General features: G+C 33.9%; 1 protein-coding gene across 1 annotated transcript in view; it reads right to left on the reverse strand.

The window, feature by feature from the left end:
• Positions 1–1,428: 1,428 nt before the first annotated feature.
• The window catches only part of HPS5 (HPS5 biogenesis of lysosomal organelles complex 2 subunit 2), a 35,813-nt gene continuing 20,010 nt past the window's right edge, over positions 1,429–17,231 (reverse strand). Inside the window, exons 14-23 of the mRNA XM_034416941.3 lie at positions 15,064–15,213; positions 14,525–14,596; positions 12,989–13,623; positions 11,376–11,496; positions 10,643–10,798; positions 10,121–10,240; positions 9,185–9,298; positions 6,204–6,310; positions 4,561–4,837; positions 1,429–3,447 (exon numbers count right to left, since the gene is read on the reverse strand). Coding sequence (XP_034272832.2) covers positions 3,387–3,447; positions 4,561–4,837; positions 6,204–6,310; positions 9,185–9,298; positions 10,121–10,240; positions 10,643–10,798; positions 11,376–11,496; positions 12,989–13,623; positions 14,525–14,596; positions 15,064–15,213 — 1,813 coding nt within the window. The 3' untranslated portion in view covers positions 1,429–3,386. The remainder of the gene's footprint in view (positions 3,448–4,560; positions 4,838–6,203; positions 6,311–9,184; positions 9,299–10,120; positions 10,241–10,642; positions 10,799–11,375; positions 11,497–12,988; positions 13,624–14,524; positions 14,597–15,063; positions 15,214–17,231) is intronic.

Raw genomic sequence — 17,231 nt, forward strand, 5'->3', positions numbered from 1 at the left:
CTTTCTCTACTACCCTTAACTGGATTTAGCCCATTTTCAAACTTGATCCTTCCCCCCCCCCCCACTGGTTTAGGAGAACAATTGAAATGTGACTCTTGGAAGATGTTGCTGCCTTTATTGCATACCCAAGAATCACTTATTGGGAATTTTTTTAAAAAAAACACACACCACTTCAAACTAAGGCAACAGCAAACAATTTCCATACATTTTCCAAGAAACCAGCATGGGTATGTCTATGTAATCAACCAAGTACAGGTAATCCTCGAGTTACGACCACAATTGACCCCAAAATTTATGTTGCTAAATGAAACATTTGTTATATGAGTTTGCTCCATTTTATGACTTTTTTGCCAGTTGTTAAGTGAATCATTTCATTTATTAAATTAATATCTCTGACCATTAGTATCTCTATTAAATTAGTATCTCTGGTCAGCATCTCAATCATTTTCCCCATCCACATACACACTTTAAGCAAGGAAATGAAAGATTAGGGATATGTGGCCAGACAACACTAAACAGATAGTGGAAGAAGCATTTTATTTGTAATATTTGTTATTTTATCTATTTTATCTACATATATTTTATAATTCAGGTTACCCACTCATAGATATATTAAGTATATACTAAACAGGAGAGGTGTGAAAGAACTGATGTTAAAGCTCCTTCAGCTCCAAAATGCGAGACTCAATTGCCTCCAATTATATAGTTGAAGGCAAATCTATATATGCATAAATAAAATTTAGAAATACGTTATAAAAGTTGCTATTGCATCAAATCCAATAAAATGTTTAAAAATTAAAAATATTGGGAGAAGTGACTGTTATTATTCACCTGAAAAAAAACCTCAAAGCTGTCAGACTAACAGATGTTCTTGGCTTTAGAACAGTGTTTAAGAACTATGTTAGCAACTTTAAAATGTGTGGACTAATTCTATAGCCAGCCATGCCATATTTTAAACTTGCCAAGGTTAGGAAACACTGCATTAAAATAATAAGATATGTAAGAAGAAATTTTCACATCGCACAGGAAGGAAAAACTTTTTAAGGATTGCAATCCTTGCTTGGTTTCTTGAATTCTTCTCTTTTTATTCCTTAATAGATAACCACAGGAAAGCTTCTTTCTGATTTAACTGCCCCAGCACAAAGACCAACTTTGGCATTACACATCTATTTGGAAGATTTGATTAAAGTCCAAGTGCCAAAATAAAGCTTTCTCTCTGTGCTTTCTCTCTTGGGGAATCTTAGCTGAAAAGTACAGGAATTTCAGTTTCAACAATCCTAAGCTTTCTATGTGATTAAATTTATTAGTCATATTTAAGAAAAGTGAAATGTTTTTCAATGAAACACGTACATTATAAAAAGGAACTAAATCTAACATTCTATGATAAAACTTTATCATGAAAGTCCTGAAAAATAAAGAAACAACAAGGAAATTATATTAACTTTATTAAACATCAGCTTAGGTAAAAAACTGAACATGATTCCAGATTTCTGTTAATATCAAAATGCTTACAAAGTAATACTGAGTGCTTGTTAATTGTTTCTTGTAAAAATTGAAGACAAATAAGACATACACTAAAAATAATTTTGAAAATAGAATGCAGTGCAAAATATAAGTACTATTTCATGAACTCTGTGCATCTGAATCAGTCTTAAAACAAACTTGAGGTAGTACTCATTTATACAACAGGGTGAGCCCAGATTTCAAGGGTTAAACAATGTGGCTCTAGCCTACCCCCCTGGTTCCATCGAAAACCTTCCCAAAATAAAACAATAAGCTGCTATGTGTCTATGAAGATGAAACAGATCAGCCTCTGCATGTGGGAATGGGATTTTTATCTTTGGATTGTGGCTTATAGTTATCAGGTCTTTTTTATTTAGCGCTCTTTTGCTTTCTTTTGCTTTATTCAACCTAAGAGAGAAAAAGACATTGCACGCTTTCTACCCTGAAACACATTAACAGCATGAAATGTCTGCCCTTGAAATACTGTAAACTAGACAATAAAGATGGTGCAATTCTAATTCGATTTAATAAAATGCAAGACTAATCATAATAAATTTATGATTAATCTTTCCCTTCCCCAGCTACCAAAAATCATTACCTTAGTGACAAAAAAAAAAAATCATACAGTAGTATATGGTCCATGTCATGGATCATACATAAGCATAATTTAGATGCTTATTCAAACCATTGTAAGTGCATACATGAAAAACGCAATCAGATGCAAGGTAAGAAAGTTTCATTTATCTACCAGCAATGCCTTCAATTTTTTGAAAATCCAAGTAAGACAATTCTCCTTCCTACCTCTCCTCTCAGACATGTTTTTAGAAAAATGTGGGTATTTTTTTTACTCATTCTATTAGACAGTGAATTGTACCAACTCACAATGCTAAAATAGGCAAGTTTTAAATACATGTAAGTTACATGAATGTCTGTTTGGAATTGTATATTAGTATTGCTGCTTAATTTTATTAATTACTTCTTTCATTTTTTAATATAACTAGTAAAGTTTTGCAATATTGTTACATATGTAGAATGTTAGATACAATCATATAATGCTTAACTGAACAATGCACCATGCTGAAGGTTTCAGTTTAATTCAGAAAGTACATCATAGTTTTTTTAATGATAAAGTAGTTGTAATTATATTCATTTGCAAGCTGTTATTAAAAAATCCAAAACTTTTGACAGAAAAGTTGTTAAATATTTCATTATTTTAGTATAACCAAATTTAACACTTAGTGTTAAATAGTGATGGTGAAAAGGGAATGTGCGCGCAGCACCAAGTGCCGAAAAGGGAGCACTTTGTGCGTGCTTGTCAGGCCCGCAACCAGGAAGAGGAACTGCCCAGGGGGCATGCACACACCGGATAAGGTTTCCGGTTTCCGGGGCCTGTATGCATACCGGCCACCAAGTCTTCCGGTTACTGCCGCCCATGTGCACGTGATGATGAGCACACACAAAGGCCAGCTGATCTTCGTATGCGCATGCATACCAGAAACTCGGAAGAGGAACAGGCGACACTGCATGTCGGGCAACATGGCTCTGTGTGCCACTTCGGGTACGCGTGCCCCAGGTTCACCATCACGGACTTAGTACATATATAGTACATAATAATAATAAAGAATTTCATCTTCATGCCTGTTCCCATTAGTTGAAAAAATATTTTGCATATAAATGATTTTCTGTCTTTTTGGTAATGTCATGCAAGACAACACTTATAAATAATTTGAAATATAGTCTCTAATACTGAAGAGATATCTAATAAAAAATCAAAGCTTTATTACATTCATTACTGCACCTTTTCTATACAGGAAGCTTTTTCTTTAAAATGATGCAACGTAAGAAAAATGAATTCTTATCAAACTTTACAATCCAGGGTGCTTTTATGCTTGTTGAGACCACAGAAATCGGTCACATCTTTCTAGCATGGACTGGATCAGGGCTCTGCCAACAGAAGTGAAGAATAAAGGGGGAAAATGGTAAAGAAATAAGTTATTTCATCAAGCTAATTGACCCAGAAATATAACATACTTGTCACTACCACAGCTCCAAGTTTTTATGTGCTTATAAGACCTTTCTATTATCCTCTTTGCTAAACTAAATAAAATTAAAATCCTAATTCAAAATAAATTTTTAAAAACTCACAAAGAAAACTCACAAAAGTACCTTAATTTTCCTCAAAAGAGATATATTTATTTAATCTAGTTTTAAGAAACTATAGCCAGGAAAGGCAACTTTCCATATTTTGTTTACTATCAAAGGAAAAAACTCAGTATTACATCAAATACAGTAGAGTATCTTGGACGTCTTTACAAAGTATGGGCACTGGATTTGAGAATTTTTATAGTAAATCATGAGAAGCTGTCTATAATAGTAATGCTTAAATATAACCTTTAAAAATGACACATCAGTCAAAATCTTTCAAGACTGATGGAGGAGTTGCTACCTATTACACCTCTGGTGACAATACCTGTTTAAATATTAACTTTGGTCAAATATTTTTCAGAAAAAAACTTTGGGGAAATCACAGAAAATTTTCCAAATCATAAATTTATAAACTGTTCAGAGTTGTTGAGGGTTGAGTTATTTTGATTGGCAGATTTATTATACTGAAATCCTGGAAAACTTTCTTTTGATCAATGCTCTTAAAAGTGTAGAAAAAATTCTAATGGAAAAAATTGCCACAACAGAAAAAAAGCACAAAAGTAAAGAGACTTGAATTCTTAAATTACGTATTGTTTATTCAAATTTGCTCTCCATTTTTAATTGTTCAGTCTAATGAATTATTTTTGGATAGAAATATTGAATATGAAAATGTAATATTTGTACATTTGTCTTTAAAAGAAAAGTGCTCATGCAACCAAAAGTTTTGCTTTTGCATTTTATTATTTCATGTTCTATTTGTCAGGAAAAAAAATCATAGTACCAAAGCCACTGAAATCATAGTACTTAAGAAAATAGATTGTGAAGCACTGATCTGTTGATCTATTCACATTTCTAAATCATAATATAATATTCTGGATATAGTCTGTAAGAAATAATTCTCATAACACGTACCTTTGCCGTTTTTCAGCAATTCTTAGTATCTCACAAATCTTGGCAAATCTTTCTGATAATTCAGCTACCAAATCACATTCCTGTAACATCTGCAAAGAGCGATCTGGACCAATTATTCTGGCTGCAAGGAGTGCAATATTTTCAACAGTAACAGAATTTGACCATTCAGGAGTACCATTAGGAACAGCTGTGTCCCTTTGTGAGACATGGATGTTATGATGACTCTTCACGAGGCAAAGGAGGAACTTCCATTCTTCTGTTGTCTTCGGAATGGTTCCTAAATACAGATTTGATTTATGGAAAAAGTTTTTTACAGCAAATCACTTTTATTTTACTTGATATGCAGCAAATACCTTAGCTCTACGCATTATGGGACATGTCTCTCACTACATTCTGATCTAGACAGTAGTCAATGGATTTATAAAGTCCAACACACATCAGTGTGTACAATACAAAGCCATACTAGCAACATGTTATCCTATACATCTTATCCAATATATAGGATAAGATGGAATATGTTCAATTTCATTTTGCATTTATATAAGGGAATTGATGGAAGGAGGGCCATATTCAAATCATAGTGACTGCTTTTTAGTTGTTGAAAATTGGAAGGAGACATTAAAATGAATTTGTTCACAATTTCCAAGTTAACACAGAAGATATGCAGATAGTCCTTGACTTACGATCACAATTAAGCCCAAAATTTCTGTTGTTAAGTGAGTCTTGCCCCCATTTTACGACTTTTCTTGCCACAGTTGTTAAGTGAATCACTAGTTAAGTTTGTAACGTAGTTGTTACAACCTTCTCAAGACTACCTGTATCCATAAGGGAAGATAAAGAAGACTGATTAAGAGAATAATATTTTGATTCTCTAATGGCTATTGGTTGCTATAGAATCCTTCCCACTGACAAAGAAGGAACTCTACAGTGAGAAGTCTGGAGACGTTTGGGCTTTTCTCAGTAATCTGGGGTCATATTAGATTGCCAAGGATACATTAAATCCTACATTCTTAAATTTCCTCAACTTACATAATAAGCAGAATGGAATGGAGTTGACTAACTAAAAGTAAAATACTGGACGTTACTTTTAATACTGGAGGGAAGAATGGCAAAAAGGGACATCATCACCAATTACCACTACTCAACTTCTGGAGCCAGATGATTGATTTGATTTCTATAGCTGCCCATTTCAACAGGTGCCTCGGCAAGTTTTTAGGAAATCATAATACTTTGACTCTACTCTAATTATATGGATATAACAAATCTAAAATAAAACTAAATATAATAGGTTTTCAAAATCCACAAATTGCTTTTTAGTTACTTTATAGCAGAACTATATTTTTTAAAAATCACATTGCATGCAAAATTTATGTTCTAATGTCTCCTTAGATAGAATTCCAAAAAGAAGGGGTTTTTTTGTTACATGAAATCGTTTTATTTCAGTGTTAATTAAATTAAAATGCAGGCCTTGGATCAGGGGTGTGAAATCCAATCACATCGCATGACATATCGGGATGTTTTTTGCCTTTGCGGAGCCGGAGTGGGCGTGGCCTGCACAGGCCATGTCCAGCCCGTGGACCGCCTGTTTGACAGGCCTGCCTTAGATACTTAATATTCATAATTGATTCATAAATTAAACTAACCGTCTTTGATATTCAATAACTCCATGTCATCCAAATGAACAATTTTTGTAAATACTTCTGATCTTCTATCCAACTCCAAGCAGAGAGAAAGATATCCAGGCCAGAAGCTATAATAGTAAAATGAAATATTAGATTATAGTTCTAAATGGACATTTTCAACTTAAATAACAAGCTGAAATAATTTATTTCTAATTTATTGCTCCAATTTATTAATGTCTGTGCATTTGACAATATATGGTATGATTTGTGATCTGTTCTATGAAGTTATATATACAATTAGTTGAAATAATTAATGAATTGGAGCATTGAAATCATCTGGAGAACATTTCCATAAGGATAAGGGGGAGGGGGGCAATATCATCATGGGAGTTTATTATAAATTGCCTGGATAGGTAGAAGATATGAAGACTATCTGTGCCAGAAGATCTTTCAAATATGTAGTATTCCATTGCAGTATTCCATTTTTACTGACATCTGGAAATCTACTCTGCCATAAGACAGAGGTCTCAAAAATTTTCAGAAGATAAAAAAAGGAATAAGGGGTCTGTTATCTTGGATGAAATCCTTACCAATAGACAAATTGGTTGAAGAAATAAAGATGATAAAAATAACCATGTTCATAATATCAAGGGGAAGAATAGAGGAAAGTCAGATTTACCGTACTTTTCGGAGTATAAGACGCACTTTATTCCCCCCTAAAAGAGGGTGGAAATGTTGGTGCGTCTTATACACCGAATACAGCCATTTTTGGCCTTCCAAAACTCCACCCCACATGTTCTGTTTTTGCAAAAAACAGGCCCATTTTTCACAAAAAGGGGGCACGCAGAGAGGGTTTGGGAGGCCTGCAGAGTGCTCCTGGGGGCTGGGGAGGCCAAAAACATTTTTTTGCAAAAAAATGGGCCAGTTTTGTGAAAACAGGGTGCAAACCCCCACGCGTCATGTTTTTGCTGTCCCCAGCCCCCAGGAGCACTCTGCAAGCCTCCCAAACCCTCTATGTGCCCTGTTTTTGTGAAAAACGCAGAGGGTTTTGGAGGCTTGCAGAGTGCTCCTGGGGGCTGGGACAGGCAAAAAAATTTTTTTCTTGTTTTCCTCTTTGAAATATTGATGCATCTTACACTTCGGTGCGTCTTATAGTCCAAAAAATACGGTATATATTGGATTTCACAAGACTGCAGTTTGGTGAACTTAGAAAGTAGGTAAAATCTAGTGGCTTAAAATCCTGAAGAGGAAGTTTCCAGAAAGGATGTGTTACTAAAAGTGTAAACACAAACAATTCCCACTAGAAAGGAAAACTGGAAAAATCTAAAGAGACAAGTATGGATACAATAAGAGGCTTCTAAAACATTGTAAAGAAAAAGAGACGTCTAGAAAATGGAAGGAGGAATTTATAAGCAAAGGATACAAGGTAGTTGCCAGAAACAATGGAAATTCGATCAAAAAGATTAAGAAATTGGGATAATAAGCCTTGGGAGAAACGGGCGCTAGCTTTTGATCTCCAAGATGGCAACTCGGGAGGTTGAGCATTGCACAAGTACTGACCGTCCTCTTTGTAAATAGGCATCATTTTAAATATTGATGATGTTGATGATCATATGTTAAGGAATGTTTTAGAACTATTGTATTTTGTAATTTCCTGAAAAGGACTATGCTTTTGAGTTTGAGCCGTGTTGCTGCAGATAATCTGACTGTATTTAATCTTGCAGCCTTGGAAAATTTCCTTTTTTGCTGTATTGGTCATAACTCATGGTCTTACTGAGGCAAGCTGAAAGTTATAGTACAGGTGGGGACAGGGACAGTTCCTTTAAAGAAAAAACAAAGAAAGAAATCCAAGAGATTGAAAATGCCCATCTTTATGTAAGGAATAAACTGACTATAACAGGAAATGACTTAAAGCATGTACGCTTTATAACTAAACTATAACTATCTTTATAAAAAGGACAGTCCAAACTAGACGCTCTCTTCCAAAAACATATTCCTATTGTATACTTTTGAGCAGTGGTTGAGCAACGGTTTAACAACCGGTTCGCTGAGCACGCGTGCGCAGTTTGCAGAAAATTGAACTTCCATGTTGCTGAGAGCAAGGCAAACAACTGAGAAGCGGCAATCCACTCTGCCGCCCCGATCAGCTGGGCTTCGGAAGCAGAAATATAGATGAGTATAACACAGCGGTAGGCAGGCGGGCCCATTTCAAAGAAAAAGAGAACCGGTTCGTTCACGGCTGAAAGTCAGAGCTAACGGTTCACCCGAACCGGTCTGAATCAGTAGAATCCCACCACTGTTTTTGAGTGATTCAATAGAGAAAAAATATCTCAGTTCATTATCAGATTAAGAAATTAGGGTACAATGTAGTCCAAATATTAGACCCAACTGAAAGAAAGCAAAGGAGCTGAGAACCATTCATGTTTAAATTTTTCAGTGTTGTATTTTTTACAGGTAAATTTAATTCAATTTTCAAATTTGGTCAAACTAAAGTAGCAAATTACTGAATATAATCCAATAATATTTCCTTCCTTGTTCTATTCAGATGCATCCTGAGAAAATCTATGTGGTTAAAAGTTGACACATGGTTACACAAAATTTATTCAGCAACCATAATCAAGATTTCCATATATCACCAGCCACAAAAGAAATTCTAGCAATGGCAATTATGAGCTGAAGTAATAAACTGATTTTTAAAAATCTACCAAGAAGGATGGAGGAGAGAGGAAGACAAGTTTGTTTTAACTGATTTAATAAATTTTGATAGGTAAAGCAGACAGATAATGTATCTGAATATTAAGAATACAAAATACACAGAAGCAAATTAGTCACCATTAGACCACAAATATATAGGGAGAATGGTGGTGCTCAAGAATAATGTATATCATACACTGAAGCTGAACTATGTGAAGGGATAAATTAGGAAAAAGGACAAAACAAAAATACATACAGTATATGATTAAAATGAAGTTTTTTCAAGAATGCTTTTAAGAAAATATTACCCATTGCTTTGACATATATCAGTCATTTTCTCCTTCCTTACAACATCAGTCGGAAGATTAAGCAAAAGTACAATCAGTTGATTATACCCCCAAGTAAACAAATGCGAATGTGGCCTGAAAACAATAATTGAAAATTATATTAGGTTTTTTGTAAAGAAGGCTCAATAAATAATTGTAATCAAAATCTACACTGACAATATTTGTTTATAGTTTTAATACACTGCTCTAATCAGAAGACAGGGCGGATTACAGTGGAATAGCGACATGTTGCCTATTTTTGAAATGCCAAGAGAGAGGGAGCTACATTTTCCTGGCTCCTGCTATCTATATCACCAGGGAGTATAAATACTATTAATACCTAATATCAATATTAATAGAGGAAATATTTTATACTACCATTAGCCAGATAAAAGACTACAAAGGGGAACAGAAAGAAGGAACATGCTTAAGGAGAAATAAAAAGAAATTTACTGATAAACCTTTGAAAGCAAGCCTTGTTTTTAACAGCTTCCCATCTAGGACAAATTATTTACAGGCAGGAAATATTCTGTTGGAACTTTTCTTTTAAGGGAACTAGTTTCAAACGGCTTTTACTGTTTGAAGATAAAAATGGTTTCTGATTCATGCAGTCTAGGATGTGCAGTTACTTAGACTAGCACTATAAAAAATGTTTGGAAGAAGCTAGAGGAGCTTTTACTTCAAATAGTGGCATAGTTTAAGTGCATATTTAAAAGCAAAGGCTTATTGCAACTTTATGATACTCATTTATCATTGAGGAGGAATTAAAAATGAGCAAAATATAACTTGTACATATTTTGTTTCCTAACACTAGGATTTGATTATCCAAACAGAGCCTTAGGAAAAATGTGTAAATGAAATCTAGGAAAAAGATTTTTGGAGCTATATAGTTAATCAGAAAAGCTAATAAATTACAACCATGGATTTCCTTGAGCATCCATTGTGCTTGTTTTATGCGGGGCATCATGAGACATTGCCAAACACAGCCACTCCAATTGTAATGAATCAGGATGGAGAAGAGCTCTAAGGAAAGACAAGCTAGGAAAAAATATATATAATTAATTCATCTGCTTTATAGTATCTAATTAGGCCTCACGTTTTTTTAATCTGGATTCAATATAATGTACCGTATTTACATATTTAAATAGCAAAAAGAAGCAAAAATTACCACACTAAGTTTATTTAGTTTTAAGAATTCTGGGGTTTATAAAAACAAAGAAAATGCATTGTGTACTAGTAGTATTAGTTTTGTAAATCTTTTTGAGCTGACAATAGCTAGATCATAAAACTAATAGATAAATTTTTTCTTATAAATTACTAATACCAATTTAATACTACTTTCTTTCCTCAAATGTCACTAAATGGGATTAATATTTTTATCATGTCCTTGTATCCCATCCCTTGCATCCCTTCTCCAAATTAAGGAAACATAATACATACCGTTCATCCTCATCCTTTGATTTTATAAGGCTGTCTAAATATGCTAGGAAATGTTCAGGATTATTTTTACAAATTTGCTGGATATCTGAAGGTCCAATCAAAGGGTAGAACCGGGTCAAGGGCCTTAGAGAAGTTTCTCTGAATTTTTTATAAAGCCTACATTAAAATAAGACACAGAAGATAAAATTATTTAAAATACAATTCTTAGAGGGAGTAGCTTTAATAAATTTCTTGCACTACTTATGCGAAAAATGGTCGGAATAAAGTTTGCTTAAATTTAATTTATAAAAATGAAAAGGAATATGAAGATAACTCTACTGTTTGCAACAGCATGCTTACAAAAGTACAAGATTTCTTCAAAAACTACACGTGTTTGATGATGGCTCTTGAAAAGTAAGAGCCTTGGTAGTACAGTGGTCTAAAGCACCCTGTTATTAAGAACAGCTGCCTGCAATTACTGCAGGTTCGAATCTCGCCAAGGCTCAAGGTTGACTCAGCCTTCCATCCTTTCTAAGGTAGGTAAATTGAGGACCCAGTTTGTGGGGGCAATAAGCTGACTTTGTATAAATATACAAAAGAATGAAGGCTATTGCTTAGCGCATTGTAAGCCGCCCTGAGTCTCCGGAGAAGGGTGGCATATAAATCAAATAAAAAAAAAAAGAATATGGTTTTTTTCTGTGTAGAGATCTAAGAATTAAATTATAAGCATTCAAACAACTCTAATGCTTTATACCTTTCAGCATGTGCCAGCAAAACAGGAGCATCCCAAGGCCCTAAATCAACTAGCAACTTCAGTGTTTTAAACATATCTCCGTTTTCAAGGGCCACTGTCACAGGGCTAGTCAAAGTCAGTTCTGAAATCAATAATTGTATGTTACAAGCATTATACTTAACAGCAGCATTAGGCAAGACATTTTCATAGTGCCAATCTTAAAGCAACTTTGCTGAAAAGGTAAGAATTTTTGTATTTTCAAAGTACATGTGTTTCATTGCAAATCCAAACTATTGTACTTACGATAACTAAATTATGATCATACATACACAGCTACATTGATGGCTTCTTGAGTCCTAGCATTATTAATCGAAATGCACAGTATTATTTGAGATGATTCCCAGTCATAGTGGAATTTTATTCATTCCCCTCCACATCTATAAAATCTATTTTAAATTATTCCTAACCAAAGTATAAAGGAATATGGGGGAGCAAAAGAAAATTGATGTATTAGAAGTAGAGGTAGTCCTTGACTTGCAACCACAACAGAGTCCAAACTTTCTGTTGCTAAATGAGACAGTTGTTAAATGGATTTTGCTCCATTTTATGACTTTTCTTGCCACAGATGTTAAGTGAATCACCTCAGTTGTTAAATTAGTAACCTGGTTGTTAAATGAATTTGGCTTCCTCATTGATTTTTCTTGTCAAAAGGTCACAAAAAGTCATCACATGACCCAGGGACACTGCAGCCGTCATAAATATGAACCAGTTGCCAAGCATCTGAACTTTTACCCCGTGACCATGGGGATGCAGCAATTATCATAAGTATGGAAATGGTCATAAGTCACTCTTTTCAGTACCATTGTAACTTTGAACAGTCACTGAACAAATGGTTGTAAGTCAAGGACTACCTGCAGCATCTTCTTTTGGGCTAAGGTCTGCACTTGGCTCTTGAATGGCATTCCTAGATTCAAAAAAAATGGGTAGGCTCAGAATTAAAACTGAATAAATAAACTGAAATATTAAGAAAAATCTAATATGATTATATTTAACCTCTCCTTCATCTCTTTGATTCTGAGATGGTAATACAATTGGATCACCCCTTGGAATCAAATCTCTGATTCAATCTGGTGCTTCAATCAAACCAGTCAATGGATTTTGGTATGTGCACAATATACGGTATTACTGACAGCTTTTCAAGCGGCAATTTCAAGTCACACTAACAATTTGAATTTGATTATTTATTAGTGACTTCTAATCCTTGATTGATCAGTAGCAACTTTTAAAGATATTCTAGAGATGGGAGGAATTGCACATGACACCATTCAGATCAATGTGCGACCATTCTCTCTTTATTTTAATGAGTTTCATAGAAAAAAAAGACATGATAAAGTTTAGATGTAGGTTTCTTGCACTCATAATCATAGTGTGCACTTATATGCACTGGATGATAATATTAGGTTTCTTCAAAGAATCCTGAACATTATAATTCAAATCAGAAGAAATTCCAAGGCTAGTGTGGAAAACCGCCAGTCCACAGATCTAATTCCAAAGATTTTCTACAGATTTCTCTGCAAGACACAATTCTACCAAATGGACAGACACCAACACACAAGACCCTGAAAATTACTTGCCTTTCAGACCTTCCATATAGACATCCCAGACTTCAGGATGATTGTTATGACAGGTAATAATACACCTCTTCAACCTTTCTAAATCAAGGAGGAAAAAATAGTCTCTAATGAATTTAGAAGCCAGGGCACATGAACCATTGGGTAACACACCTGGCTCATTATTTACTTGTGAACTTTTATATACATTTAATTCAAAACATAAAGTTGTCAGCTCTGTCAGGTCTTTTTTAACGTTCTGTGTTATAAAAAATGGGGGATTAATCTGGTAAGGCTGGTTGAAAATGGTCTCTGTCCTCAAAGGCTGTTCATGTAGTACATTATCATCCTGATAATTTGTGACTGAATTAGTATTTTCTTCCCAAGTTTCATCCTGTACTGTATTTGGATTTTCACTTTCACCATTTATTCCCACTTCCTTATCTTCGGGCTCATTGTGTTGATCCTTTAGCACATTTTCTTGAAAAGTTCTGTCTTCAGATTGAAAAGGCATTTCTTTATCTCCCTCGGTTGTCTCGTTATTTAAAATAACAGCTGCTTTTAATCCACAGGTTTCTTCAAGAAATGGAATCCAATCCAGCAAAGTTGCCCTCATATTTTGTGGTTGTAACAAAACAAGTGGATCCTGGAGTCTGGACCTAAAAAAAAAAAAGAAAGAAAGAATATTCAACTTGTAGTTTAATGAATACAAAAGTGTTGGCAAAGAATTCTGTTGAGCTCATACTACAATTCTATTTCAGACTCTTCTAATGGACTACAACATTCAAATATCTTTTTTATTTTATCATAATTTATAATTATTCAAATAAACACAATTATGAAGCCTGCCACTTTTTTTCATTGACATTTTACTTATACTTTAATGATTGCAATTGCAATGATTGCAAATTGCAAATCAGTACAATCTGGCTACTACATGTAAAATTTCAATGGATAGATTCCTAAAGCCTCTGTAAAATATAGAAATGTATTTTTCCTTCTTCCTACAGCATTGAACTATCTGTGCAAATTCCATATTCTATTATGGTGAAAATTATGATGAACTTCCATACTGCCTGCAACTTCCAGAAGAAATTGAACTGAAAAAATCTTTATATTCAAGCTGAATATTCAAGTTGGATTAACATCAAAATACACACCCACACACAAATAGAAGTCCTTCTGTACTTCTGTACAGAAGGGGAAAATGCTTTTTGTCAATTCCATCATCTCCCTATAAGCTTATACATGCCAGCGATCTGCAATCCGCTCTGAATGAAGATAATTTTTAAAAATTATCTTTTCCCCCTTTTCTTCTAGCAAACATCTCTGCTGGATTGGAATTCCTTCCACAGAAAGATGTAGTTCGTCTATATGCAGAACATATATCTGATCCCACCCAATATACCCGACAAATAAGTTTATTATATTTAATACATCTATTTTATTAAAATATTATAATATTTATAATATTATTTATTAATAAATAATATATCTGTCATTACTCAAAGGAATACATAACAGTACACATTTCATTTTAAAAGACCTTGATTTACTTACAGAGTTTCTGTAGTTACTGCTTTGAGGTCTTTAAGGTAATCCTCTTCTGGAGACTGGCTCTGTAGCTCAACTCTTGACATTTTAATAAATAATAGGTGCATGTTAAAAATCCTCTCTTTTGTTTTATTTCTGTACAGTTCTGTAGCATTTAGAAGATCAGTCTAGTCTTATGATTACTTCTACATTAGTCTCTCACATTTCAACAGTACAAATAGAGTTTAAAATCTAAATTTAAACATCATTCTTAGAAGCATTCTGAGTAGAGATTTAACCATGTTTGTTATCAAATATCTATTTTGTATGCTTGATGCTCTACACTTACATTCAATGTATTTTTTTTATCCCAGTTCAATTCCCATAGTAATTTTAAATGGCATTTTAAAATGGATCAAAATAAGAACTTTTAGGCATGCATCTGCAATATGAGAAGTTTAGCAAGGTTCTCAATAGCTAACTGACAAAGCAGTAGTTTACCTAATTCATTATCATACCAAAAGAAAAAAAGGTTTGGGCACCGGGTAAAATGTAATGGGACTCACTCTTTTTCCAGAGGCTGAGCTTCTAATCTGGCAGGCACTTCTGAGAGTGGCTCTTCATCTTTAATATCTTGTCTGATTCTATCAGGATTCAGATGAAGAGTACCAATTTTCTCAATCTTTTCTGTGGTTTTCCGTACAAAACTAGAAACACTAAAAATCAAAGTAAAAATGGTATGATTCTCAGAAAGAGCAGAATGCTAAATGAAAGTGGATATCTTTAACACCATATTTGTTTTCATAGGCCGTTAAGTAAATACGAAAGTATTAGCATAGATTCTGAATCACTAAGAATCATCCGATTTTCAATTATTAAAGCAAAATACAGAAAAAAGTGCTGGTTCTACAATTAAGATGCTTAGCATTCCTTGATAAATGACACTATGTTTCATCTAAATATTTAACAAAATGTCGAAACTCCACTATGAAAAATTAAAATACTGGCCAACGTATTTATGATATAAAACCCACTAAGTCTTTTCATGATTTCATTTCTGAGTAACTTGCTTAAAATCTAGTCTATTAAATCTAATTGCAATTTTATTGTAATTTCACATTTTACCATTTGGGGGGGCCTGAACCAAACAAAATTAAATGGAATATTGCAGGCAACAACTGCCAGAATTAAGTGCACTACTTCTCTACCACTCATATAGATTTGTTAAACATGTATATTTTCTAAAATACATAAAAGTTGCCAGTACGTATAGATGTACACTGTATTAATCTAAAACATAAACATACTATTGCTTAATGCATTGTAAGCCGCCCTGAGTCTCCGGAGAAGGGCGGCATATAAATCAAATTAAAAAAAATAAATAAATAAAATTAAAAAAAAAATACACTATTAGCAGTATTACCATCTATAAATGAAATAGTGGTGATTAATATTTCAGTGTTTTCAGAACTATTCTTAGGATTTAAAGCTATATGATTGGAGGGCATAGAGAGAATGAATACTGGACATGACAGGACTATTCCAAAGCCTGAACTGTATACTCAACTAGACATATAGAAGAACATAAAGACTTCACTGACTGGATTTGCTGAGTGTAAAATATCCAGTAAGGATTACTTGAAAGGAGAGGGGGGGGGAAACTGCTGCTCATCTTTGGAAAAAAGTCACCAGCAGTTTCTTCCATATACTAGAGTTAGATCTAAATAATTGTTGGTGATTATCTTTTCAAAGAAAAAGCAGCTGGTGCATTTACTGTAGCTTTCAGAAATAAAAGAATTAACCATAATTGCCTGAGCTCAAGAACATACCCTGTATGCAAATCAAAAAATAAATTCTGTAATTTTAGACACACGCGGGTAATTAGATATCACTTTTATTACAACCAGTAAAAAAGCATTTTTTTCAAATAACAGCATAAATAATAAAACACAGCAAAACCTGAAAGTAATTTGTTACCATCCTCAAAACAGCATATCACTATTTAGAGCAAAAAAAAAAAAAAGTAATAAAACTTTAGTTTCATTTTAATTGTAAGTCACATTCATTTCCTATGTGGTTTCAACTGTTTGTTCTAACTGAATAGAATAGATCCAAAAGATAGCAAACATGAATAAAGAGGAACTTCCATCAGGAAATATCACCATATTCTTCTAGTTCCTCCATTGCTGCAGTTCTGACATCCATAACATATTGGGGTCCCTCTGACCTTCAAGGTCAACTTCTGGGAGGCTTTAGTGCATGGGGAAGATCTCATTTCCTCTGTCCATCACTAAACTGAAATGTCTTGAATGTCTGTGGGGCATTACTCCATGAAACTAAATGATAGGAAGTTCAGAACAGATAAAAGGAACCATTTGCTCTGCATAATCAGTGACTAGCAATTCACCCAGCTTTAAGTCTTAATGTATGGAAGATAATTCTATTAAATAGTCATGAGAACTACGCTTCATACAAGTAAAAGTACTACAATATTGATAACCTGTTGGTGAGTTTCCCGTTGGCATCATTTGGCCATTAGCAGATCAAGGTCTGATCAGACGAATCTTTTTATCTTTGGTTTTTCTTATAGCCATCTTCTCCTATTAAGACTGTCTCTTCTGCCCTTACTAGTCAGGCTTTGGGTATACTGTAATGGAATTTGTTCCTGGAACATTTTTCTTTGGAAATGGTACAACTTGCTCTTCTGATTAGATTCCATGCTCCTAAGTGGTTT

Source organism: Pantherophis guttatus, chromosome 1 (genome assembly GCF_059756535.1).
Source record: "Pantherophis guttatus breed Tessera chromosome 1, ASM5975653v1, whole genome shotgun sequence".
Taxonomy (NCBI): Eukaryota; Metazoa; Chordata; class Lepidosauria; order Squamata; family Colubridae; genus Pantherophis; species Pantherophis guttatus.